This window comes from Pristiophorus japonicus, chromosome 17 (assembly GCF_044704955.1).
Source record: "Pristiophorus japonicus isolate sPriJap1 chromosome 17, sPriJap1.hap1, whole genome shotgun sequence".
Classification (NCBI taxonomy): Eukaryota; Metazoa; Chordata; class Chondrichthyes; family Pristiophoridae; genus Pristiophorus; species Pristiophorus japonicus.
This window is the reverse complement of record NC_091993.1, coordinates 124,897,192-124,924,755: the sequence shown is the minus strand read 5'-3', so window position 1 is coordinate 124,924,755 and position 27,564 is coordinate 124,897,192. Positions and strand designations below refer to the sequence as shown.

The 27,564-nt window shown below is 42.9% G+C and overlaps 1 protein-coding gene across 2 annotated transcripts in view; it reads left to right on the top strand.

Moving 5' to 3' along the window:
* rap1aa (RAP1A, member of RAS oncogene family a) overlaps positions 1–27,564 on the top strand; it is a 121,177-nt gene that overhangs the window by 60,928 nt on the left and 32,685 nt on the right. Inside the window, exons 2-4 of one of the 2 annotated variants that reach the window (XM_070859243.1) lie at positions 9,642–9,712; positions 17,925–18,010; positions 25,519–25,587. In XM_070859243.1, coding sequence (XP_070715344.1) covers positions 17,954–18,010; positions 25,519–25,587 — 126 coding nt within the window. In that variant the 5' untranslated portion in view covers positions 9,642–9,712; positions 17,925–17,953. The remainder of the gene's footprint in view (positions 1–9,641; positions 9,713–17,924; positions 18,011–25,518; positions 25,588–27,564) is intronic. The other variant, XM_070859242.1, reaches the window with a different exon arrangement.

Genomic DNA, 27,564 nt, shown 5'->3' with positions numbered 1-27,564 from the left:
TACATTTGGCTGAAACTGAGTCACCGTAGACAACATCTGTAGCTACTCGGCAATTTCTATCTATCCTGGTCTCCTACACTGTGAGCCTTCATTTGGGTTGCTCAAAGGTATGATTCTGCTTTTAATTTGTACAGACATGTACATAAACACTTTTTTTAAATAAGTGGTTGCTTATTCCTGGTACAAAAACATGAGTGCATCATTAAGTATGATAAGTACTATAATTATAATTGTGCAGAATTGAGTCATTTGAATTAAATATTTTGACACCTCAGAAAGCTGTCCTAAGTGTAAGCATTGCAAGTAGACAATTTAAATCCTTTCCATTCTGATCAGCTCAAAGTTTGCCGAGAGAAATCCATTGGTATTTGCTTTCTCCCCCTGCCCCCGAGTGGCGCATTAACTCTGAATGTAACGTTACAATTGAATTTGTTTTTTGAGAGCTTCAGTACGCCTGAACTGTGACTGCAGATTCCTCCTCCAGCGCTGGCTTGTTTTACAATTGTGTTTCTGTAATCAAATCAGGGATGGTAGTGTTTTATACATTAGCGGGTTGCACAATACACTTGAGATGTGCTTCCACAGAACAACCGATAGTCACACATTAAATCCCTAACCTAATCAGGTTTGTTTTAGCCAAGTAGCATGTTTTTGATGCAATTTTAATAACTAATTTGCTGAACTTCATTTGAAATGTTGCTTTAGCTGATTTGCTAAAACATGTAGCTGCTGAATGCAATGGTAATACAGAATGAGCAATTTGGCAGGAAATCACAATTGTAAACACCCAGATTAAATGCATTTTCTTGCTGTGGGCCATTTAGCGACAGGCTGGTGCATTGTACTTGGAAGGGGAAGAGAAAAAGACAATCCTCGTTCTATGTTCTGCTTTATTAAAATAGGGCAGGTTGCTTCTACCCTTTGACGAATTGTACCAAAATGAAAGTGATCCCATTTTTGGCAAGGTACGTGAATATTTAAATCAAAGATACCGTTGCTATTCGTTGTACTTTTTAATCTAATCTCTCTCTGCCATTGGAAACTTGTGCATGTTTGCCTTCACTCCAATGATTATTTGTGCCCTTCAGACTACCTCCCAAGCACTCTTTCATTGCTACTTCCAAAGTTATGGAACCTGCTGCTGACACTCGAATGATCTTTTTCACCTTGGCAAGTTTAAATACTTTTGATCATCTGACCTTACCGTGGACATCTTGAACCCTATAACTGTCTGTCATTGTGCAAAGCGCTGTTCATGTATATCTACTGTCCTCAAATCATCTTTCAGTCCCAAAGGTTCATCAGGGCTGCCCTCTCCCTCACGGTTTCTTCCTTCATCCATGACCAATTCCACTCGCCATCCAGTCCTATTCATTCTTTTGCTTGTAATTCTGTTTCTATATTGGTCAGCCTCCTTCAAATTGCTCGCCTTTAGTGCACTCGACCTCAGTGTGCCGATTTTAATTATTTGTTCTCGCCCCTCCTCTTGTGGGTCAATGATCTTGTTTCAAGTCTTCTTAATCTTGAGTCTAACCAATAGTCGCCACCTTTTATTTTTTGCTTCCACTCCTCATCCTTTTGTCTATTCAATGTTTGAAGCCTCATTACTGCCAGAGTTTTCAGGTGAACTTTCACATCTTGCCTATCAATTAAAGCTGCCCACGATGACAGATTTCCTCTTTACTACAGTCTTTTCCACTTCACAAATCTCAAGATTCTTAAAGTTCAACTTTGCATATCGCTCATACTGTTCCCATATCTGGGCAGGCAACCCTCTTGTCTCTCTCCTCCAATTCACTCTCGCCTTCAGCCTTTCTGTATTTCATTGATCCAATCGTTCGGCCTCAGACCTCACCAGCTTGGTCCAGGCATGGACATAAGTTGAATGCTGGAGGTGAGAGTAGTTGACCTGGACATGAAGGCAATATTCAGTTGAGTGTGGCATCAAGGAGCCCTGGCAGAATTGACACACAGGAAGATGGTTGTCAGAAGCAAATCATAGTAGCCCCAGCGCATAGCTGCAGAAGTTCCTCAGGGCAGCATCCTCTGACAATGCAACTGAAAATGCTTGATCAGTGACCTCTGCATCACAGTCTAGAGTATTGGCTGATAATTCCAGTGTTCAATTTCATTCACAACTCTTCAATAACACAGCAGCCTATGCAAGCCTACAGCAGGCTTTGGATGGGAAATGGCTGGTACTGATTATCTCCCAACAAGAGAAACCCCAACCAGCTCCCCTTTAATGTCCCCACTATTGCCCATCTTGGGGTGTCACTTGACCAGAAGCTTGCAAAAGCTGGGGCTACCAGAGCAGGATACTGAGTAGCTCATCTCTCAACCATCAATTCTGCTCCACTTTTCCTCTGTCATTCCTTCATCTGTTACAATGCAGTAATGGTTTGGGCAAGAAACCATTGGTCCATTTAATCTCCTACTGGTTTACCTGATTCTAGAACTAAGAGCCCCCTCGATTATTTTTTTTCCTTAATGGGTATGTGGCCAGTGTTAAAGTGCCATAGTTGTCTGTTTGATTCTATTACATATTCTTACATTTAAAAAAAAAGTTGCCTAAATTTTCTATTTTCCTTTTAACACCTTCACTTTAAACTGTGTCCCAACGTCCTCTAATCCTTTGCCTGCCTGTCACTTCCTGGATCAAATTTCTACATAAGATTTTAAAAAGTTAAATCTCTATCAAGTCCCACTTATCAAGAGTTGAGTCTCTGGGTGGGCTATCTCTCCCATCATAACATGGCCCCCTAAGTTTAGGGATCCACTTGTCCAAGAACTCTACGTCCTTTCTGCAATAAGGAGAGCAAAGCTAAACGCTGAACTTCAGGCGCGGTCTCAGCAAGGTCAGGTACAACTTTTGTCGCTAACTTTTTAAGATGCTTTTAAATTCCAAACCTACATCTGTCAACCACCACGACTCCATTTTATCCAGCTTCTTTCCTGGTCTCGAGCATTTCCTGCCTTTATGGATCTGGTCCATCACCTCCTTGTCTTGATTTAAAAATAAACTGTAATGTGTCTAAAGTTTAAAAGTAAACTCTACACAAAGGTGTATTGTGTCTTAAAAGCTTTCTAGTCTTAAGAAAAGAACTTATGAATACATATTTAAAATTTTTGTCTGGTTAATGACCAATTCCTCTGAAACCCATTCATAGGAAAGACACGAGCCTTAAGATGCAGTGTAGACCTACCAGGATGAGAGGCAGTATTTATAAAAGTGACAGAAATTAGGGCTCTTTTCACTAGCACAGAAGGTCGAGGAGTAACCTTCAAGGTTATTGAGGGTTATGTTGAATAGATGTTTTCACTGGTCAATGAAACTAGTGGGAGGACACAAATTTGAAATAATCAGTTAGAAAAAGGGGGGGTTAGAATATAGAATTCGGTCACATAGAATTGCAGGGTCGATGAATTCTTTAAAAGGGACTTGGGAATTGCTTGAGTAAAGGATATGAGGCAGGAGAGGGGGATTAGACAAAGTGACTTGTGGAGAAAAACATCAATATAGACTTGACAAGCTATTTCTGTTGCTGTAAGATTGTACGAAAGAGTTCTGAATTCTCAATTGTGACCCACTTATGTTGTACTGAAACGTGCCAGTAATTATGGAGTTTTCCTATGGGGGCATATATATCTGGTCCCACCCCATCGCCCATCCTCCTCCGAATTCTTAATCCTGACCAAACTTAACCTCTCTGGTTTGTTCCAGTGAGGACCATTCAACATACAGTAATTATCCTGTAGTGTATTGGTGTTTAGCCAGTTTGTTCTAGATAATGTTTCTGAATTGGCATGTAATGAAGTCATGAGCAGGAAGCCGGCAAAATGGTGTCACTAGTGAGTAATAAAATACAAATAAATTCACTCGTGTAAGCCGAAAGGGGCTCGTTGGGCAATGTACTCCTGAGTCACTTATTATTTGCATTCGTGTCAATGGCTCTTGAAAGGAGTTAAATGTTGACAGTAGATTGCACTAATCTGAAATTTGAAATTGCTTTTTGAAAATAAATGAAGTGCACCACAGCATTTCAGGGACATCCCTATGAGCAACTAATGCTACTTTAAAAAAAAACCCTCGAGCACTATTAATGAGCATTTATTTTTAAAGTTGTGTGAAACTGCACACCACGTTACCCGGGTGGTAATGCTCTATCAGTGTGAATGATTCCTCATACAGGCCGCACAGCACAGTATGTGTCCCTGCATGCAGCTGCGTTCAATCGCTTTTAGCAAGTTTTTAATATTCTGGTCATTAACATTTTCTTCGTATGCTGTATTCTGAAAAGCTAGGTTTAGTACCACATCCAAGTGGGAAAACGAGTAAACATTCTTTGTTGTACTTCCAGGAATTGGAACGGAATGTGACTTTTAAAAAAAAAAATGCTTTTTTTAATATAGCGTAGAAGGCAACAATTGCACCGTTGATCACAAATGAGGCAATTCAGCCCAACTACTGCTGGGATCTGTCTCTTGCAGCTAGGTAGCAAGCCAGTTGTATCTGTATTTTAATAAACTCTGTAAATCCCTCGAGCTGCTGGATCAAATCCAGGATTGACTTACTATAGGCCTTGTATTTTCAGAAAGGCGCAGTTAGAAATTTGTTGACGAGGCATTTGATCAGTGATTGAATTTTAAGATCCCAAAACACATCAGTAGTCTAGAAAATGCTTGCATCGTGGGTATGAAGGCAGTGAGTGTTCATTCCTTGTAAATTTGGATTCTTGTCATTTTGTATAGAGGGACAGTAATGTTTAAAAAAATATTCAATTCCTGTGTCAAGCATGCCTCAGTGGGTAGCACTCTCCTCTGTTAAGCCGAGGCCGCGTCTGCTCTCTCGAGTGGATGCAAAAGATTCCCATGGCACTATATTGAAGAGCAGGGAAGTTATCCCTGGTGTCTTGGGACCAATATTTATCCCTCAACCAACATCACAAATGGATTACCTGGTCGTTATCACATTGCTGTTTGTGGGAGCTTGCTATGCACAAATTGGCTGCTGTTTCCTACCATCATAGGCAGTCCCTCGAAGCGAGGGTGACTTGCTTCCACGCCCAAAAGGGATGAGTTCACAGGTGTTTCAATGAAGGACCCAATATTCCAGATCCCGAACTACATCTTAGAGGGTGGAAGATGCCTATGCGTGGATTTTTTTAACGTGTGGTGGCCATTGCACATCAGCCATCACACTGGCTTGACTGAGCTAGGTCTTGGTCCAGTGGCAAGGATTACCCAAGACAGACCTAGCGCGTGCATATATCGCAGTGTGGGCTGACCTGTGCTGCCCCTGGGCCCTCGCCTCTTCTGGGCCCCAGACTCTCGCCTCTCCTGGGCCCCGGTCACTTCGCTCTATAAACTCTTGCTGCCCCTTCGCCCCTCCTGCCCGCACTGCAATCAGCGACCTGACTTCGCAGCCGTTGCCCTCCTGCAGTGGCATGCCACCGCACGCTGCTCCCTCTGATGGCCCCGACCTGCTGATGGTCTTGCAGGCCGGGACCGCACCGATTTCTGGGCCGGGATGCCGAACGCTGCTCCCTCTAATGCAGCTGTTTCCTACATTTCAACAGTGACTGCACTTCAAAAGTATGTCATCGGCTGTGAAGTGTTTTGGGATGTCATGTAAGGTGCTATATAAATGCAAGTCTTTACTTTCTTTAACCAAAATTTTCACTCTAGCACATGGCCACAAAACTGTGACTGACCTGGCATAAGGTGCGCAGCCAGCAGACTTCTCATCCCACCATTTATGAATGTGATTCAAATCCAGATGCTGGATGAAAGACATTTGTGTAGATCTGCATCGACCAGTACCACCAACTTGCAGCAAATTTGAGTGATCATTTTGGTGGATACTTGGGGCTTCCATAAAAAATAATCCAAGAGTACTGAGGAGATTTGTGAGGATATTCCCAGGACTGTGGAATTTTAGCTGAGGAAAGATTGGGTAGGCTGAGGTTTTCTTTGGAACAGAGGAGGCTGAAGGGAGATTTAATTGAAGTGTATAAAATTAAGTGGCCTAGATCGAGTGGATAGGAAGGACCTATTTTCCTTGGCAGTGAGGTCAATAACCAGGGGGCATAGATTTCAAGTCATTGGTAGAAAGGCTAGACGGGAGTTGAGAACTTTGAGTCGAACTCGCTGCCTGTAAGGATGATCGAGGCAGAAAAATTCTTGGATGTGCACTTGAAGTGCTGTCACTTGCAGGGCTATGGACCAAGAGCCGGCACAGACACACTAGCCCTAATGACCACCTTCTATGCCATTAATTTCTATGATTTTAATGACATGTCGTATTCGAAATAACATATTTGCTGGAAGCCAATTGTTCTTCGTCTGGTGACAGGGTGTGCAAGAATGGTATAAAATGTAGTTATAGTATTCAGTTGAGTTCTTTACCTTTTGTTGCTTTTTGTTTTCCCTTCTCACGTTTGATCAGGTATTGATCAAAACTCACCTTCAGTCACCTTTCCTCAGCGTTCTCTACTTGTCCCATTAGCATCTCCTTTCAACTTGCGCCATCATCCCTTTTTGTTATATCTGTAAACTTGTAAATACCTTGTTTCACCACCAGAAGGCGCATCCCCTGGAGTCCCAAGGGATCCCACAATCCCTTGGGAGCACCTGTACATAAGGAGGCCTCAGAGGCTGGAGAGGCACGCTGGAGACCTGCAATAAAGGACTACAGTCACTCATTACTTTGAGCTCACAGTATCTGGTCAGATTCTTCAAAACATAACACCTTTTATCATTTAGTTGCTCCTGCCTTCCCTTCTATCACAGACCTTCCCTTTATGTTCTTTCCTCCCCTCCCCTTTTGCCTGCCTCTGCACTTGCTTAAAACCTGTTACATCTCTAACTTTTTCCAGTTCTAACGAAAGGTCATCGACCCAAAACATTACACCGGTTTCTCTCTCCACAGATGCTGCCTGACCTGAGTATTTCCAGCATTTTCTGTTTTTATTTGATTTCCAGCTTCGAGTATTTTGCCTTTTTATATTCAGTTGAGTTCTATTTGTTCATTCACTCCTGAAACCCCAAAGGTGCTTATGGGTGATGCCTTTCAGAAGGGAGTCTGGATTCTAATCCTGATTCTATCCAAGGTTCCATCCACTTTTTTCTGAGCTTAGTGTTTTGGACTGATTTCCTTTTACATGACCTTCACTGATCCATTCTGGGACACATCACCTTGTGTACCCACGCCTGTAAATAAGCTTTGTTATTGGCACGCTCATGTTTATATAAATATCCATGTATTGAGATATAGCCAAGTAAATTGAGCTAATACTGTGTCTGTAAAATCCTGCAGTTTGAAATGAGAGAATTATTTAGGGTTGTCTGGTATAAGTGTCCACCTCACTGGACATGATATAAAGTCCAGCTTTGTATGTCTGAGGGGGGTGGGGAATATTGCATTCGGTTGCTGGAAATGGCTATAGAAGTCCAAGGGAGCATGTAATTGGCTTTTGTTGCGGTTGGCGTTCCGGTCCACTGATGGCGTCGCGAGTGATGTATTTTTTTGTCACATTCTATATTCATTGCCATGTGGTAGACCTCAGTCAAAAACATACACCCTTCCTTTGTTAACATCCCAGTTCTAATCATTAGTTAAGTTGCTAGTCATGTGTGTTTTGGATTGTTCTGCTAAAGATCCATATCAACTACTTAAGACTTGCATTTCTATAGCACCGTTCACAACCTCAGGACATCCCAAAGCGCTTTACAGCCGATTAAGTACTTTGAGTGTAGTCACTGTTATAATGTGGGAAACGTGGCAGTTAATTTGCGCACGGCAAGCTCCCACAAACCGCAATGTGATAATGACCCAGATAATGTTTTTTAGTGATGATTTGAGGGATAAATATTGCCCAAGACACCAGGAATAAATCCCCATCTCTTTGAAATAGTGCCATGGGATCTTTTACATCCACCTCGAGAGCAGATAGGGCCTCGGTTTAACATCTCGTCAGACAGCACAGCACACAGTACTGTCGGCTTCGATTTTTGTGCTCAAACATTGAGTGGGACTTGGACCCGAAACCTTCAGACTTGGAAGCGAGGGTGTTACCCACTGAGCCACACCTGAGGAACAGGTTTAAGTGTAGCATAGCAGATCAGGTTAATTTTCCCATTCTTGTGCAAAGCAAGAGATGTACAAGCCAGGGCTCCTGGTGTTCCAGGTTCTAACTTAAGGAATTCAAATGATGTACAACAAAAAAAACATTTCTACTCCTGAAGCTAATGTACTTCATTTCCTTGATGGCCCTCTTTTTTTTTTAAAATATGAATCTTGCGGCTCATTTGAGAACAAAGGAATTTTTTTTGTGTTGCAAAGCTTCAGCTGTGCCACACGAGATGAATGGTGGTATTCTTGCTTGCAATTACTACTGGCGTTGTTTGAAAATATGCAGTAGATTCCAATAAAATTCTGTATGCTACATGATGGCAATAAATTGTAGTCAATAAGCATCATTTTGGAATTTGATATACAATTAGCCTTGGCTGTGCTAGCTTTTAGTTAGCTTTGAACGATAGGGGAGTCGAGGGTTATGGGGAGCGGGCAGGAAAGTGGAGTTGAGGCCAAGATCAGATCAGCCATGATATTGAATGGCGGAGCTGGCTCGAGGTGCCAAATGGCCTACTCCTGCTCTTATTTCTTATGTTCTTGTGTTCTTTGAACCCACTCATTTTGTATTCCAAACACACCATCTCAATGAAAACTCCAATGTCAGGCTGTCCATGGAAAAAGCCATAAGTTACAGCTGTATGTGGCTGTGTAAAATCAAAGTACCAGCTAATGTTGGCTCTGAAAGGGGAGCTCCTTGCTGCCCTTCATCCAGGAGGATCTAGAAATCCTTGAAGTGCAGTTTGTGACTAACAAAAACATGCTGTAGCTTTTCAAAATGGCTCCCTCCTTGTGTTTATTTTACTCACCAGCCTCCATCTGTTTTCCTCAAGACCTAATTGAATTTTTATGCCACTGAATTGGCAAAGTACTCCAATGAAAGATGATGCCTGCCGTGTTTTCCATCTTTCCCCAACAAGTGAGGCTTGTGCCAGCTGTACCCCCATTCCCCACTCGTGCCTTCCGCTCCCGTCTGACCTTACTGGACTTTCAGTGGTCAGTACAATCCCACTCACTGGACTGAAAGATAGAAAAGAAAAGCCTTTGCACCCACAGGATGTAACGTGGCAGTGCTCACCACCTCCCATCCCCAAGGTGTAAAACTTGACTGGGAAAAAGGACATTTAGATTCCTGGGTCTGCAGTGGGATAGAGAAGTTGGCCATAGCGCCCCTCTCCAACCAACCCCCACTGTGGTGGGAGGATATCATTGCAATATGTTAACTTTACCTAAAGTTGTTTCTGTTTGAAATGTAGATATAGAAATGTATAATGGATAAAGGAAAAGGACAAAATGAGTAACTTTTAAAAAGGGGTCTGAATGCATCTGCATGCCTGGTCCAATGATCCCCTGCCCTCTGCAGCTAAAGATTCTCCCGGCGATTGACTAGTAGTTTTAATGTTCTTGTATATAATCTCCAAAAGATGGTAAAACAATTTATCTGCAGGAACAAGGCATTGAAACATCGTGTTCTCTTCCTTCCCTCCCCCCTGTTCCATTTATGCAGTTTCTGTGTTTTATGACCTTACATGGTGAGGAGGATTTGCCAAGAGGCTACTGTACAGCATAAGATAATTGGTGAGTGATGTCATTCTGCCTTTGAACTGATGTACTCCTCGGGTTAGCCAAGATTCAGCTTGTCGAATGTAAACACTCCATTCTGTGTTTACTGCAAGCTGCATCAGCTGAATTGTTTTTTCCAGTGGATTTCGAGCACAAAGAGAAATTATCTTGTGCTGACTCCCTGCGGAGGATTGCTAGCTGCTTGAAATTCTGAGTCAGGAGATGCATTTCCATAAAAAGGCTTTTTTTTTAAGCACAAAAAATTGCCAGCAGCATGGGAGGAAATGGCCAGAAGCGGAACTAATAAGTGTTCTGCAATGCAGTGCAGGGAGGGGGAAGGCATCGGCATACCAGGAATGGAATCCAAATATTGCAGTGGAAAGCTTAACCAGTTTAGAAATCTTCAAAATATTTTTACAGGCTCTAGATTTTAAGCCCTTGATGGGACAGTTTACCCTAAATTCTCTCTCGGAAGGTGGCTTTTGTATAAAGTGTTTTGTGGTTGATTTAAGATTTGCTATTAGATTATAAATGATAAAATGCCAACAGCATTTGCAGTTGGTATTTATTTCTTTAACACTGATGAAGCCAAGCAAAAGTAGGTGAATGTTCTCTGATTTCTGCAACAACTTGATCGCACAAGTCACCCACTGGTCCAGCATCCTACTTTCCGGTTTTCGGAATCTTTCACCTTCTCATTCATATCAGTAATGATCGATGAGATATTCATTCTTGAGGACTTTTTTCCACGGTTTCCTGATCTTTGCAACTTTTAATGAAAGACCATTGAAATCACCTGATTTTGAGCTCCAGATTTTGCACGGAAAATGGCTTTTTAAAAAAAAAGCACCATCTTTGAAACCCTAGCCTTAAATAATATTTAAAATTCAACGATGTACAAAATTGCATGTTTGTGCTATATATTACACATGCACACATGTGTTTGAAATTCTAATTGGAGGTTTTTTAATTTCACAATATATTTTATTCATAAGAATTTACACAATACATTCGAAAGCAGTTCAGTATAACCAGTGCTCAATCCTAGTGCATAAAGAAAAACCTGTGCTGCAGATTTGAAATAAAGAGCTTGCATTTATATAGTGCCCTTCACGACTATAGGGTGTTCTAAACCACTTTACAGCCAAGTGTTTAAGTTGAGGCACTGTTTTAATGTAGGAAATGCGGCAGCTAATTTGTGCACAGCAAACAGATGTGACGACCAGATCAACACTTCTACTGGTGTTGATTGAGGGATAAATATTGGCCAGGACACTGGGGATAATTCCCCTGCTCTTCAAAATAGTGCCATGGGATCTTTTATGTCCACCTAAGGAGCAGATGTTTCAACATCTCATCTGAAAGACACTGCCTCAGCACTGCACTGGAGTGTCTGCCTAGATTTGTGCTAAAGTTTCTGTAGTGGGACTTGAAACCACAACCTTCTGACTCGGCTGAGCATGCTGCCAACTGGGCCATAGCTGAAGCTTTTAAATAACTTTAAATAACCATTTATTGGGCTCAGCACACTCACGTGAGATGCGCCCACTTCCTAGGCTCAAAACGGCGGCAAAAAGATGACCCCGGATTCTGGACGCTCTGACTCTCCCGGGGCTTGGCGTGGCACGGTGATTCCATTGGGGGGTGGAGCTAGGGCCCTATGTGTGAAAGAGTGCCGGCAGCTTTCCACCTGCACATTAGAGCACTTGTGCATGCACAGTAGCTCCTGCCGATGATGCATGCTGCAGTGTGGGACCCGATGTGTCCTGGGCCTAGTGGCCTGCCGCACAGTAACGAGAAGCCAGCCTGCCTTCTAAAGCACTTGGTTCTTTTGTTGGCTGCCTGCATTATATTCTACACACAACTTGAAGACTTGAGGACATTGCCATGCAAAGGTTCAGGTAGAATTGTCTATTTTGAAATCCATCAAGTTTGATGGGAGGGGTGTGATAACTCTGTAGCCAGTAATTTTAATGAGCTTACTGAAGACTTTCTTTAACCCTGTTGATAAATACTTTCCAACATAAGAATTACGAGCAGGAGGTACTTCTATTTCTTTTATTTGGATATTTTGAAAAAATTGTGATTGTTTTGTGTCTCTTTTTGTAGTTTAAGCTTCCATGAATGCTTCTGTTGTATAGTAAATTGACTGAAGTTTGTCATGATGTCCTGTATAGCTGTTTGATCTTATTCACATTCTTTAGTCAAGTCATTAATTACCTACCTGCAATGATTTCTTAATTCTCCAAGGGTTTTCTGTGCAGCCACAAATGGCCACATATGCTGGCCTGTTAGTTTGGAGTAACTATTAGCTATCCAAAGTGGCGTAAATGGCCAAAACTGGTGTAGGTGGCTGGTATTGCTCCCTTTTGAACAAAACTAAACTTTAAAAAAAAAAAATCCTAACTTACTCACTTACACTGGTGCAAAATGGGGATTTTTAAGATACTCCAGAGAAATCAAGTTGCTCAAAAAAACTGAGCAACTCCTGGGCAACTTTGGGCCCAATGTATAGGTAGAGGCAGATTATTTCATTCAGTCCTTGAGAACAGAATGTAAGAAAATAAATAGGAGCAGGAGTGGGCCATTTGACCCCTCCTGGCCTGCTCTGTCATTTAATACAATCATGGCTGATCTGATTTTGGCCTCTGCTCCACTTCCCTGTCTGCTCCCCATAACCTTTCACTCCCTTAAATACATTCAATGACCCAGCCTCCACAGCTCTCTGGGGCAGAGAATTCCACAGATTTACAATCCTCAAGAAATTCCTTCTCATCTCGGTTTTAAATGGGCGACCCCTTATTCTGAAACTATACTCCCTAGTTCTAGAATCCGCCACGAGGGGAAACATCCTCTCTGCATCCACCTTGTCAAGCCCCCTCAGTATCTTATGTTTCTTAAGATCACCTCTCATCTTCTGAATTCCAATGAGTATAGGCCCAACCTATTCAATCGTTCTTCATAAGTCAACCCCATCATCTCCGGAATCAACCTAGTGAACCTTCTCTGAATTGCCTCCAATGCAAGTGTAGCCCTCCTTAAATAAGGAGACCAAAACTGTACACAGTACTCTAGGTGTGGCTTCACCAATACCTTGTACAGTTGTAGCAGGACTTCTGCTTTTATACTTCATCCCCTGTGCAATAAAGGCCAACATTCCATTTGAACATAAGAAATAGGAGCAGGAGTCTACCTTTTGACCCCCTTGAGCCTGCTCCGCCATTTAACAAGATCATGGCTGAGCTGATCATTGACTCGGCCCCACTTCCCTGCCCACTCCCCATAACCTTCATTCCCTTGCTCAAAAATCTGTATCTCCACCTTGAGTATATTCAATGACCTTCCTTGGAAATGATTTAAGCTTATCGAAATGGCTGGTACAAATTCTGCAAAGCGTCCATTGTAGAATAAGCATCTGTTTGGTAATGTGCAGGAAACCAAGAACCAGATATATACAAACCCAGTGGAATGCAAGTAATCAATTAGAGAGCCACTTGTTGAGATGTTCAACTCCAGAGGCTCTGATGGCCAAGTCGCTACTGCTAAAGGGGCTGTTGTGCAAAGTTTTGTTGTCGCCACTTTTTGTTACACTTCACTCTAGCGTCACTATTCACTTGTTTCACAGATGGAAAGGGCTTGCTATTGTCAATGTTTTACCTGCAAGTGGTCACTTCACTTCTGATGGACCGACGTGAAAAATTCTTGCCCTCAAAAGTATGAGCTGTCACTGCGTGCTGATCAGTGTGCTGCGACGGACAGTAAATTATAGTGTGATGAAAAGGCCGGTGGTGCAGGAGTATTAAACCCCCCCCCCCCCCCCCCCCGAGTCCATCTCTTTCCAACCAATATTCTCTTCTGAGCACCGGTGAGAGCGATGGTTCTGCATCCAGAACCAAGTCCAAGGCACCACAGGTGGCTCCGCTACACTGGGGGAGGGACAAAGAATATAAGAGCTTTAGTTGTAGCGGATTCAATAGTTGGAATAGAGAGGTGTTTCTGCAGCTGTAGATGTGACTCCAGGATGGTATGGTGCTTCCCTGGTGCCAGGGTCAAGGATGTCAGAGTGGGATCAGGGCATTCTGGGGAGAGGGTGAACAGCCAGCCAGCCAGCCAGAGGTCATGGTCCATATCTGGATCAATGACATGGGTAGAAAGAGGGATGAGGTTCTGCAGGCAGAATTTAGGGAGCTAGGAGAAAAATTAAAGGGTAGGACCTCAAAGATAGTAATCTCTGGGTTACTACTGGTGCCATGTGCTAATGAGTAGAAGAATAGAGAGGATGAACACATGGCTGGAAAATTAATGTAGGAGGGAGGGCTTTAAATTCCTGAGGCATTGGGACTGTTTCTGGAGAAGATGTGACCTGTACAAACTGGATGGGTTGCATCTCAACAGCACCAGGACCAATATCCTCACTGGGTGGAGGGGGGGGTGCTAGTGCTGTTGGGAAAGTTTAAACTAGCTTGGCAGGGAGATGGGAACCTGAACAAATTCATTAGGGAAGGAAGTAAAGCTGGAATTGGAAAGCAAGAATGTAGAAAGTGAGTAAGACCGGCAACCAGGGTTAGTAAGTAGTAATCAAGGCGATCTTCCTGTGCTAAATGGTATATACTTCAATGCAAGGAGTATAGTGAACAAGGCAGAGGAGCTGAGAGCACAGGTGGACACTATATGACATTATAGCCATTACAGAGACCTGGCTGAAAGAGGGGTAGGTTTGGCAGCTCAATATTCCTGGTTACAGGACTTTTAGATAGGACGAGGGGGAGGGGGTAGTAAGTGTGGAGGGGTGTCGTAGTATTGATTAAAGAAACTATTACAACTGTGAGGAGGGATCATCAAATGAGGACATATGGATCGAACTGAAATGTTAAAAAAAAAAGGGCGATCACACTGGGAGTGTACTATAGACCCCCAAACAGTGGGAGGGAGATAGAAGAGCAAATATGTCAGCAAATTTCTGTGCAGTCCAAAAACCATAGGGCAGTAATAGGGGATTTCAGCTATCCTAATATTGATTGGGACAAATAATGTGATGGGTATAGAGGTTGCGGAATTCCTAAAATGCATTCAAGAGAACTTTTTTAGTCTGTTATGTAACAAGCCCAATATGGGAGGAGGCGGTTTTAGGTTTAGTTTTGGGGATGAAGTTGGACAGATGGAAGGGGTATCCGTGGGAGAGCACTTGGGTGCCAGTGACCATAAATTCAGTCAGATTTAAGGTAGTTATGGATAAGGACAAGGATAGACCAGGAATAAAAATCCCAAATTGGAGAAAAGCTAACTTTGCTAAGTTGAGATGTGATTTGGCCACAGTGGACTGGAAACAGCTATTTGAAGGTAAATCCGTGTCGGAACAATGGGAGGCATTCAAGGAGGAGATCTGGAGGGCTCCGGCCAAACATGTGCCCTTAAAGAAAAAAGGTGGAAATAACAATTCTAGAGCCTGTTGATGTCTAGGGACTTACAGGGGAGGATAAGGAAAAAAAGGGAAGCTTATGTCATATACAGACATCTAAATACTGTAGAATCTCTGGAGACTATTCAGAGCTGAAATTAAAAAGGATATTGGGAATGCTAAGAGAGAGCATGAAAAATTCTTGGTAAGGAAAACCCAAAGATGTTCTAGAAATATATTAAGAGCAAGAGGATGACTAAAGAAAGGGCAGGACCTATCGGAGACCATGTGTGGAGGCGGAAGATGTGGGTATGGTTCTTAATGAATACTTTGCGTCTGTTTTCACAAAGGAAAGGAGCAATGCAGATACTGCTGAGTGGTGTGAAATTCGGGATGAAATAAACCTAGTAAGAGGAGGTATTAGGGGGTTTAGCAGCTTTGAAAGTAGATAAGTCCCCAGGCCCAGATGAAATGCATCCCAGGCTGTTGAGCGAAGGAAAAGAGGAACTAGCAGAGGCCTTGACCATCATTTTCCAGTCCTCTTTGGATTCGGGCAGGGTGCCGGAGGACTGCTATTGTGGTACCCTTGTTTAAGAAGGGAGAAAGGGATAGGCTGAGTAATTACAGGCCTGTCCGCCTAACCTCAGTGGTAAACTTATTGGAAAAAATTCTGAAAGACAGGATAAATCTACATTTTAGAAAGGCAAGGATTAATTTGGGACAGTCAGCACAGATTTGTTAAGGGAAGATAGTGTTTGACCAGATTGAATTTTTCAAGGAGGTAACCAGGAGGGTCAATGAGCGTAGTGCATACAATGTAGTGTATATGGACTTTCCCAAAGCTTTTGAGAAGGTCTCACATGGCAGACTGGTCACAAAGGTAAAAGCCCATGGGATCCAGAGCAAAGTGACAAGTTGGATCCAAAATTGGCTTAGAGGTAGGAAGCAAAGGGTAATGGTTGAGAAGTGACCTAGTTTAATTTATTTTGTTCTTTAACCTAGCAATATTATCAACAGCACAATGGGTATGTCAGATGCCTTTACTGTGTCCATTTGAAAGTGAAAAACATTTTAAAGCATTTATAGATTTTTTTTTTTTTGCTCTTCCGACCTTGTTATCTAGACTTGTGTGACACTAGGACTATAAGTCTGTTGCTGGTGGTGGTCTAAGTTTGAGTTGATGAATTGAGTCATGATATTCAAACACTGAAGGAGATCATTCGGCCCATCGTGCCTGTGCTGACTTTGAAAGAGCGATCCAATTAGTCCCACTCCACTCTTTTCCCATAGCCCTACAATATTTTCTCGAGTATTTATTTATTTATCCAATTCTCTTTGAAATTTTCTGTTGCCTCTGCTTCCACTGTCCTTTCAGGCAGTGCATTCCAGATTACAACAATTCACTGCATTTATATACACACAAATCCCCTCCAGGGTATTGGTCTAAGTATATTTCTTTCCTGTAGTTCATTGTTACTAATATGCTCAGTAAACCTAATGACACCACTAGGCCTAGGAGCATACTTATCTGGCGTCAAGACTGTTTGATTATTTTAAAGCCTTTTAAGCAGTGGATTATGTTCTTTTCAGAACAGGCTCTGTGCACAGCAGGCTCTTTCAGAATTTTATCTTCTGTTGCCACTGGTGATTATGGCTGCCAGCTCTTGATGTGGGCTCCCACACGATGTGACAGGAAGAGTGTGTTTTAACAGGGCACAAGATCAGGGTGCAGTCAGGTGACAGGATGGAGATTTTAACTGAGATGTACTTGCACCAGTAAAGTGTTTTTGCTGCATGTGTGCAGATGCTGTTCTGGGAAAGAGCTGTCATGAACAATGTTCTTCCCATTCTGGTACTGACCATAACTTGAACTCTGGGGATGTTTGTTCCTTGCATGTATTCGTACATGTGCATAAATGCTGCGTTTTGTGGGATGTGTATGAGCCGATGGTTGATTTGACAGTGCTTTACGTGATTGTGATTTGCCTGTGGGGTATGAAGTACACGATAATCCTGTAGCTGTTAGCTTGAAATATCCTTGTAAGTACAGGATATTTGGGTGAATTTTTGGACTTGTCTTTTTTTTTCCATCTTCATGTTCAGCCTCCCACTCCAATTTTAATTCCAGTAAAATGCAGTTCAGAGTTGCTTATTTTGCTAACTGCTTTTTAGATGGCTAGTCATTTCGCACCAAATGTTAAGTGGTTTGGAAGCGTGGTTGATTCAACAGCCTTGTAAGTTTGGCATCATTGATCAGATTTCAGTTCTGGGGCAGCCTATCTTTGCCGTTCCTAGTTTCATCTAATCAGGCCTCGGCTGCTTGTAGTGAGGTGGCCTGCATTTTATCGAGCATGCTGTTCTGCTTGACATTGCAGCATTGTTAGTATCTGGAGACTCTAGTTCTCCCATAGAGAGGCACAAAAGAATAACTTCATAGGCAGGTAGCAGGAGTCGGCACTGTAGGCGTGCAATTCTTCCTCGACATGTAATGCTCACCAGTCTTTAAGGGCAAATTTCCACATGTGCTCAAGGATGTGGAAAATCAGAACTTTTGTTTAGGATTTTGTCGATTTTAATATGTGATGAGCAGAAAGTATTAAAAACCTGGCATATTTCAGCAGAGTGCTTGGCTGGAGAGTATACATTCTTCATCTGCTGTTTCTCCTCCGTTTGGTTTTTGTGTCCAACGGTTCAGTTTGTCAGTAATGTTGGCAAATGCAGATGATTTCCAAGCAGGCTAACTTGTTTGTGGAAGCCGAACACAATGTGTGTGTTTTGTGGGTTGCATCTTTTTGTTTCTAATCGGGCTGTCCCTTTTTTGTCTTGCAGATAGTGACGCTGTTTAGGAACGTCGCAGGATGCGCGAATACAAACTGGTTGTCCTCGGCTCAGGAGGTGTGGGGAAGTCTGCGCTGGTGAGTACCAATAAAAGCACACGCTATCTCAAATTATCCTTTTTCTAATTGCATTTTACTCCAGTCCACATAAGAGTACAGGTTGACTGTCCGGAAACCTCAGGACCCAAGGCCGTTCTGGATTCTGGGTATTTCCGGATTTTGGAACATCTTTGCCTGGGTCGAGGTAGGTGGGGTCTAGCAGCAGGGAGAGGGGGTGGCCAGGGGAGAAGGAGGGGCCGGGGCGGGTGAAGTCGGGCCGCCGGGGGGGGGGGGTGTCTGGATTTCCCACCACTGATTCTGGAACATTCTGAATTTTGGAACTCCAGATTTCGGATGCGAAAGCTGTAACTTTTCAGATGTTGCTTTGAGTGAAACTGGAGTGGGATTTTCCCACTTGTGACCCTGAACTGAGTTTCTGACCTCATCCTCGCCATCACCAAGGTCACCTCCGTAATATCGCCCGTGCCTCAGCCTATCGGTGTGCTGAAACCCTCATCTCTGTATTTGTTACCTCCAGACTCCACTATTCCAACGCTCTCCTGGCCGGCCTCTCACTTTTAGTTCTCTAAACTTTAGCTCATCCAAAACTCTGGTGCCCGCATCCTAACTCACACCAAGTCTTGTTCAACCCAGTGCTTGCTGATCTGCATTGGCTCCTATTCTGGCAACATCTTAATTTAAAAAAAAAATCATCATTCTGGTTTTCAAATACTTCCCTATCTGTAACCTCCTCTATCCCTACAACCGTCAGATATCTGCACTCTTCCGATTCTGGCCTCTTGCTCAATCCTGATTTTCATCGCTCCATCATTGCTAGCTGTGCCTTCAGCTGCATAGGCCTTAAGTTCTAGAATTCCTTTCCAAAACCTCCACCTCTCCCGCTCCTCCTTTTTTAAGTTGCTCCTTCACTCCGACGTCTTCGACCAAACTTTTTGTCCATCTGTTCTAATCTTGTGTGGCTTGGTGTCAAATATTAATGCTTCTATGAACTGCCTTGGCTGTTGTATTACATTAAAGGCGTGATATAAATGCATGTTGTGCGCTTGCCAGTCAGTGATTTTAAGACCAGAAAATCACAGGCAATCCCGACCACGTAATTTGTGCAAAGCACTTCCACTTTTTAAAAAAAAAAGTACTTTATGCCGTTCTGCAAACTTTTGGACACGGGGCTGTCATCTACTTTTGTCTTTTTTTTTACCCTTGTGGACTTATCACATGATGGAAAGAGGGCGTGTTTTATAAACTGACACCTAACTGGGCAGTAAGAAAGAGGAAATGGCGCTCTTCTTTTTTTTATTAGAATTGTAACACAAGCAAAACCAGGCCTTGGCAGGCTCCTCCAGTGACTCACGAGCAAATGCTGTGTGAGTTGTACAAAATATATAATAATCCCTGGGCTCTGCTTCAGTTAGCTGACCCCTACTCTTAGTCTGGCCTAGGGAGATGGAAAATAAACTGGTGAGTCCCTGCTTTTGGTGACTATCTCTGTGCCCCCACTAGAAGTGCATGTGCATGGATGGATCTTGAGTGCAAATACAAATTCTCCATTATGATGCCAACAATTGAATAGCCTGCTGGAACTCATACTGGGCTTGCAGATGAAGAATGGCCACTGCAAAAAGGTACTGGAGAGCTGCTGGTTTTGTGGAATTGTAAGCAACACCAGCTGGGGGTGGGGGGGCAGAAGGGAGAGAGAATGTTTCTTTATCTGTGTATTTAATTTGCTGGGGGAGGAAAAAAAAACAGGAATTGCCTTTTCAATTGGGCATCCCAAGATTGAAAAGCACAGTTGAGCATGCATTGATCTTCTGATTAGGTGAAGGTTTGTCTTTTTAAAAACTTATTGATTTGAGGAAGGGTGGTGAGGATTTTCATAATTGAGTCATTGTCTTTATTCATGCACAAGTACCCTCCTGTCCCGCTGTACTGCGGCACTTTGCAATCTTTCTCCATTTAAATAATAAACCAACTAGTTCTTATTAACTGTGTTGCTATAACTTCTTAAGCAAAGAACCCTTGAAGCAACATCTGATTGTTGTGAAAGGCACTATATAAATGCATCTCTTTCTTTCTTTACCTTGACCAGTGCAGTTCTCTTGCAGTTAGTCTTGCTATGAAGGGATTGAGGGGGAGCAGGTTGTGTCTTGCCCTACATGGACTGATCTGAATCAGTCCCACAGTGGCTGCTGAGACTCTCTTGACATGTGCCTGATGTTGAGCAGTACATTCATGAGCCAGTATCCTTGCACATAACCAGTGACTTGGAAATGTGGTCAAGACCCCTCACCTGCACATGTGCATGGTTAAGTGTACATCATTGCCTTGTAATGTTTTGAGAACCATTTGTCGACTTGGGTGGATGTTATTGGAAGAGAAGTGAGTTGTCCCAAACAAAATGGCCAAAACCGATTGGCCATTCGTTTAATGACTGTGGGAACTTGCTACATGCAAATCGGCTGCCACTTTTTTCTTTCATAAGCGACTGCACGACATAAAGTTAGCCATTAGATGTAAAATGGTTAATCTGAGGATATGAAATGCTCCATAAATGTAAGCTGGTTAATAAAATATTGTCGGGCTAATAAGCAGAGCATCTTAAAGAATGTGCCAATAAACTAAACTGCACTTGAGGCATGACAGTATGGCTTGTAGTCATATTAATTATTTAGTATTATACCTCATTACATCTATCCTGAGATGAGTTTCATTTAGTTGAAACAACAGATAATATGCTTTGATAAAGCACATCACTGAAGCTTCCACATTAATTGGAGTTTGATCATTAACTGAAATAAAACTCGCACTTTGCCTCTGCATAATTAAATTGGAATATTTTCTTCCTGTTACTTTTTTCTTTCTTTCCTCCTCCTCCTCTTCCCCCCCCCCCCCCCCCCCACTTGCTTTCCTGTCAACATAAGATCCACAATCCATTTGGTACACAAATTTTTGGATTTCTAAATGTTTTTTTTTAAAGTCTGCGAATCGTGACACAGTGCCCAACTGTTCCAAGGATTGTAATGTTTGTGCATTGACTCTGTTCTAATGTGGAACATGTCAGTATAGTAAGTGGTAACTAGTCCAGTTTCTGACTTTTCCTAAACTGCTGTGAATTAGGAGTTGGGAAACTATTGTCACTGCTGGTTTTCAATCCACTGGCTGTGGTCCCTGCATTCATGAAGTGGTGGCCACGTTGGGCAGAAGCAGCTTCTGGTTTGATTCAATATTCCTTCCTTAAGGATTCCCTCAATTATTCCACTTATTGCAGATATTGGGATTGCTGGCGTAGAGTTTCCAGCACTGCTTCCCTTTACCTTTCTCCAATCCTCACACTTCCCGTCCTGTTTCCAGTGATTCCCTAATGATATCTGCCAGGATGTGACTGACTTTTTTTCAACCTCACTGGCAATATCCTTGCATTAAGCAGTCCATCAGGGACAGGTCACTAACCACTTGTGGTCTATCGTTTCTTTTCTTGTCTCAACCTGAAAATTCTACCTCCTGTATTGGGAATGAAATGTTTGATATCCTTTGTACACTGACCTTCCCTTGGTCATTGATACTATTTTGGCTCTTGGCCACCATATTGCTTCTCTCGTTACCCACATTGGCTTCTCTCTCTGTTACTCTGACTACTTTGTATTTGCTGTAATTTATTTATGATCTAGTCCAGTCCCTCTTGAGACCCTTTAGTCCCTCAAAATGCCTCCTAAAGTTGAGAATCTCTGCACTGTTCCCCATCTACATCATAAGCCTGACTTGTGGTTGCTTTCAAGTTGCACTCTGTAATCTCTCCTGGTTATTGGGGGAACAAGGATACTACTCCAGTGCAATCCAAGTAGGATTTAATCGTGAAGATCTTTTTAAGACTAGTTTGGTTTACATCGTTAGTTATTCTTAAAGCTCGATGTAATCTTGAGATTTTCCCTGAGTGTCCCTTGCCAGAACTTCACTGTGAATAAAATGAAGCTTAATTATACTACCCCAATGATGGTGGTTAAACTCCACCACATGTCCTGGGTGCTTCAACCAAAAATATTTGTAAGAATGTTGCTGTTGCAGCCTAGATTGCGGAGAACATCCACCCAGTGGTTGTTAGCTATGTTCAGCTTTGTTCATACTGCATTAACAGCTGGTTGGGTACCCGTTTGTAAACATCACTAACTTGCGAAGCAGGCGTGAATCATTTGCTTAGAGATCAAGTCGATTTGCCTAGCAGTTTCTCCGAGCCTGATGCACATTGTTTTAACATTCAATGCATTGTAGTGCGTAACTGTTGTAAGCACCAAATGGCTCGGATTCCATTCTATTTACATTTGTTGGCAACTGTGCTCTAAATATTGTGAATAGTTCGTTGATCTGAAATACTACTGCTGAATAAATAGAAGTGAACTAATATATTCCTTCAGTGCGGTACAATTTATAGTCAAACTTCATTGCACCTATCTTGGGTCACCCGACAACACTGACCTGACCGTGTCTCACTCTGGTATTGAGGTCCACTCCTTTTTTTTCTATAATTAATTTTCCTGACATTTTTGTGGACCCAGCCTTGACAGCTCCTGTAGCATCTTTGCAGATCCTGCCAATGAACATTGCTGCTCCTATCTTAGTGCAATAGTTCCATATTTGCCCAATGCATGCAAGGCCTTGTATTGAAACCATAGGCAGTCTGATATCTGAAGCAGCATACCCGGGCAGGTCTCGCTCCTGCGTGTTTCATTGCCGCACGTTTTTTGTGTGTTGGCACTTGTACAGGATATGGTAAAATTTTTACGCCTGCAAAAATAAATAAGGAACTCAACAATGACCTAGAAAAGAGCAGCAGTACAGTTCGTGGACAGTCTGATGCCATTTAACCACAAAGGATCAGTGTGCACCTTGCTATCTGAGTCACAGAATGGCTGACATTTGCAGAAACATTAGTTTGCACTGAATTGAATTGTTCAATTAAAACTTTACATAGAACTCCCCTCAGTCGCTCAAATCTATCTCCCAATCGTTGCCCTGTAACGGTTAACTACTTCCTCCCTCCACAGATGCTGCTTGACCTGCTGAGTGTTTCCAGCACTGTTTTTTTTTAAATTTCAAACTTTACATAGTTGAGAATCACTTTTTTTTTAAAACAAAAAAGCGACCAATTGCCCTTAGAGTTTATTGAATGCTTAGTGACTTTAGTATTTGCCTGACAGTGACACATAGAGCCCAAGTTTCCACATGATTTGCGCCTGATTTTTAGGAGCAACTGGTGGAGAATGGACTATCTTAGCAATTGCAATTCTCCTCTTTTTTTTTTCTGCAGTTCTAGTCAGGTAAAACAGTTCTACTTTGGAACAGAATTTTTTCTTCAAAAGGGGGCGTGTCCGGCCACTGACGCCTGATTTGAAAGTTTCCACAGTGACAACTTACTCCAAACTAAAGTAGAATGGAGCCAGTGAAGATTTTTGTAGAACTGAAAAAACCTGTTCTACACATTAAAAAATCAGGCACAGGTTACAAATTGGGCGCCCAGAACGAGGTGGGGGGGAGGGGAACTCATTAAATTCTACAATAAATCCTTATTTATACTTCTACAAATATTATACAAATAAATCCAACCTGAATAGCCATTTATAAGCTGAGTGTGAGTGTGAGTGTGAGTGTGAGTGTGAGTGTGAGTGTGAGTGTGAGTGTGAGTGTGAGTGTGAGTGTGAGTGTGAGTGTGAGTGTGAGTGTGAGTGTGAGTGTGAGTGTGGCCAGGGGCTGCGTGCTTTGGGCCCCTCCCACACAGTTCGGCGCCTGGAGCTACTGCACTTGCGTGCCGACTGTAGCGCGCATGTGCAGAGGTCCCGGCGCTGAAAACAGTGCCGGGACCTGGCTCCGCCCCCCACAGCTCGTGCTGGCTGCGCAGAGGACCTGCAAGTAGGTGCTGAAAAACGGGCGCCCAGCTTGGAGGGGCGCCTGTTTTTTTTCTTGTGGAAACTTGGGCCCATTGGGTGGTTACTCATCAGCATTCTAGAATAGTACAGCCCATCGAATCTGTGCTGGCTCTTTCGAAAAGCAATTGGTTAGCTCCACTCCCTTACTCATTCCTCATCCCTGAAGTTGTTCAAGTATTTATCCAATTCCCTTTTTGAAGGCTGCTATTGAATCTGCCTCCACCACCCTATCGGGCAGTGCGTTTGATCCTAACCACTCGTGTGTAAAATGTTTTTCCTCATGTCGCCTCTGGTTCTTTTACCAATCACCTTCAATCTCTGCCCTCCATTATTGACCCTTCAGCCACTGGAGACAGTTTCTCTATTTACTCAATCTAAACCCTTCATGATTTTAAACCCCTCTATCAAATCTTCTCTGCTCCAAGGAGAACAACTCCAGCTTCTCCAGTCTATCCATGTAACTGTATTCCCTTGTTCCTGGAACTATTATATTATAGTTAGGAAACCCAGGCCAATGTGTTTAATCTTTGATTGCCATGCCTTATTTTTTGAAAGAAAACATTACAGCCTGTTGAAGCTTCCCTACAGTTATCATTCATGTCGGCACCAATCTATTGATTTGAGATTTCACCCCTACCTGTCAAATGTCATCGCTGTTTTGTTCTTGGAGTAAAATCAATGTGGCTCGTAGACTAGTGGTGTGTTTGGTAATGCATACCTCAGCTGGAGTTTACAGGCCACTACAATAATGAACACAATCCATACAGAACAGCACCTGCAAGCTGATCAAGTTTTGACCTTTGTCTTTTCTGTGGATTTTCATTCTAACAATTGTTTCCTTGAATTTGTTTTTTAAAAAATAACTATAGCAGTGATTATTAATGCGCCTGTTTACCATTCACCTTTGGTGCTTGGTAGACAGGATGTATAGGTGGTACTTCTGGCTCGGCAGCTTAAGCATTTCAGTCTTGTGGTTTTTCTCCCTTTTCCCTGCAGGATGCTCTGATTTAGAATCATAGAATAGTACAGCATAGAAGGAAGCCGTTCAGCCCATGGAGCCTGTGTGGCTCTTTCAAAGAGCAATCCAGTTAGTCCCACTTTCCTGCTCTTCTCCCTATAGCTCTCCAATCTTTTATTATTCAAATATTTGTCCAATTTTCTTTTGACCGCTACAATTGAATCTGTATCCACCACCCTATCGGGCAGTGCATTCCAAATTCTAATCCATCATAAGTTTTTCCTCATGTCGCCCCTGGGTCGTTTGCCAATAATTGTAAATCTCTGCCCCATTGATCCTTCAGCCACTGGAAACCATTTCTCTTTATTTACTCTACCTAAACTCTTCATAATTTTAAACACCTTTATCACATCTCCTCTTGGCCTTCTCCGCTCCAGGAAGAACAACCCCAACTTCTCAGTCTGTCCACACAACTGTAATCCCTCATTCCTGGAACCATTCGAGTAAACCTCTTCTGTACCCTTTTCCAAAGCCTTCACATCTTCAAAATGTGGTGCTTCGAATGGGACGCAATACTCCAGCTGGGGCTGAACTGTTTTATATTTATATTGGTGTACATAGTACTGACATTTTGTGGGTTTTTTCTCTTTCAGACTGTACAGTTTGTTCAGGGAATATTTGTTGAAAAGTATGACCCAACAATAGAAGACTCCTACAGAAAGGTGAGAGTTGATGGGAATTGGTTGGAGGGTGCTGGGGCGAGGAGGGAGGGAGGTGTGGTTAATATAATATAGGAGCAGGAGTCTGCCATTTAGCCCCTTGAACCTGCTCCGCCATTCAATAAGATCATGGCTGATCTGATCTTGGCCTCAACTTCACTTCCCTGCCCTGTAGTGGTATCAGTACATGTAGGTGCACAGCCTTTCCACATAGACATTCATGAGTGGCTGCAATGACTAAGTTACCTTTTGGCTCTCTCGGTATAAGCTTGTGTGAGCATGAAGGCTGGGAGAAGCCTCTGTATCTTGTACATTGCATCCCATCCATACACTATGCAAATATGAGTATTGAGATCACCTGTCTATTACTCATTTTTAAAATTTGCTAATCAGAAATGCAATTAGCCACATCAGGATTTCCAATTGGACAGCCCTGGCCTAAACCATTGTGCCACTCCGCCTCTAAGGTATAAACCTTTTAGTTGCTTTTCCAAATTAGTGCTCCCCTTTTTTATGCCATATTTTTAAAAACTCCATCATTGGCAGTCCCTCGAAGAGGATGACTTGCTTCCACGCCAAAAAGGATGAGTTCACAGGTGTTTCAATGAAGGACCTAATATTCCAGATCCCGAACTACATCGTGAAGGGTGGAAGATGCCTGTGCTTGGATTTTTTTAACGTGGGGTGGCTGTTGCACACCAGCCACCACACGGGCTTGACAGAGCTCGGTCTTGGTCCAGTGGCAAGGATTACCCAAGACTAACTGGAGACCAGCTCTGCTGCACAGACTGAGCGCGTGCACACATCGCAGTGTGGGCTGGCCCATGCTGTCCCTGGGCCCTTGCCTCTTCTGGGCCCCAGTTTTTAAAAACTGACTGCAGCCTATGCTAACATATTGCAGACTAGAATTGAGGGAATTTGGCATGAATCATAACTAACTTCATTCCAAAATGATGTTCTGACCCATGAAAATGAGTAACAGCCCAGAGCCTGAATTGTGAACGAACTAGGGGTTGTCCTTTCTTAACTGCTGTGTGGTGGGGTGATGTAAGCTGCTATCAGTAGTCAGTAATAGAATATGATTTGTTTGTTTGATTGCCCTTCACTTCTAATTGAAGGGCAGTTCAATTTGAATTCCCTGTAATTAGTGTCATGCTGTGTCCTTCTCGATCAGTGCACAGGCTGGGATGCAGAGCCTTAACAGTACAAGAAAACTAAATATATCAATGGTGTCATTAGTAATGAACAAGTGGGTGTGCAGCAAATTGCAATTGAGGATTGAAGGACTTGACCTACAGTTGAGTTTTTCAATCACGCTGTCCTCAATTACAGGGAATTAAATACAAGTTACAGCACTGACATCAGCCCACCTGGTCTCGTCAGCATTTATGCTCCACGCAACTTTCATCCTAATGGCCAGTGTTTCCCGTGAACTGCGCTGTGTTCCGCACAACCCGTTTCTTTTAATGCGTGGTCCCTTTCAATTTCTGCGCATGTGCGGTATTTGCAATGTTAAAGCCGGTGAGCGGCCGGCATGGAACCTGCTGTGATGAAGTGACAATATTGCTATTTGCATATCCTTCTATTCATTTCTTTCTCGTGTACTTAACTAGCTTCCCCTTAAATAGGTTACGGGGCATCATCATTATCATAGGCAGTCCCTCGAGTCAAGGATGACTTGCTTCCATATCAAAAAGTTCACAGGTGTTTCAATGAAGGACCTAATATATTCCAGGTCCCGAACTGCATGTTGAAGGGTGGAAGTTGCCTGTGCGTGGATTTTTTAACATGGGATGGCCGTTGCATACCAGCCACCACACGGGCTTGACCGAGCGAGGTCTTGGTCCAGTGGCAAGGGTTAACCAGGACGACTGGAGACCAACTCTGCTGCACGGACCCTGTGCGCGCGCGCACATTGCAGTGTGCGCTGCCCCGGGCCCTTGCCTCTTCTGGACCGTGAACTCACTCCTCTCCTGGGCC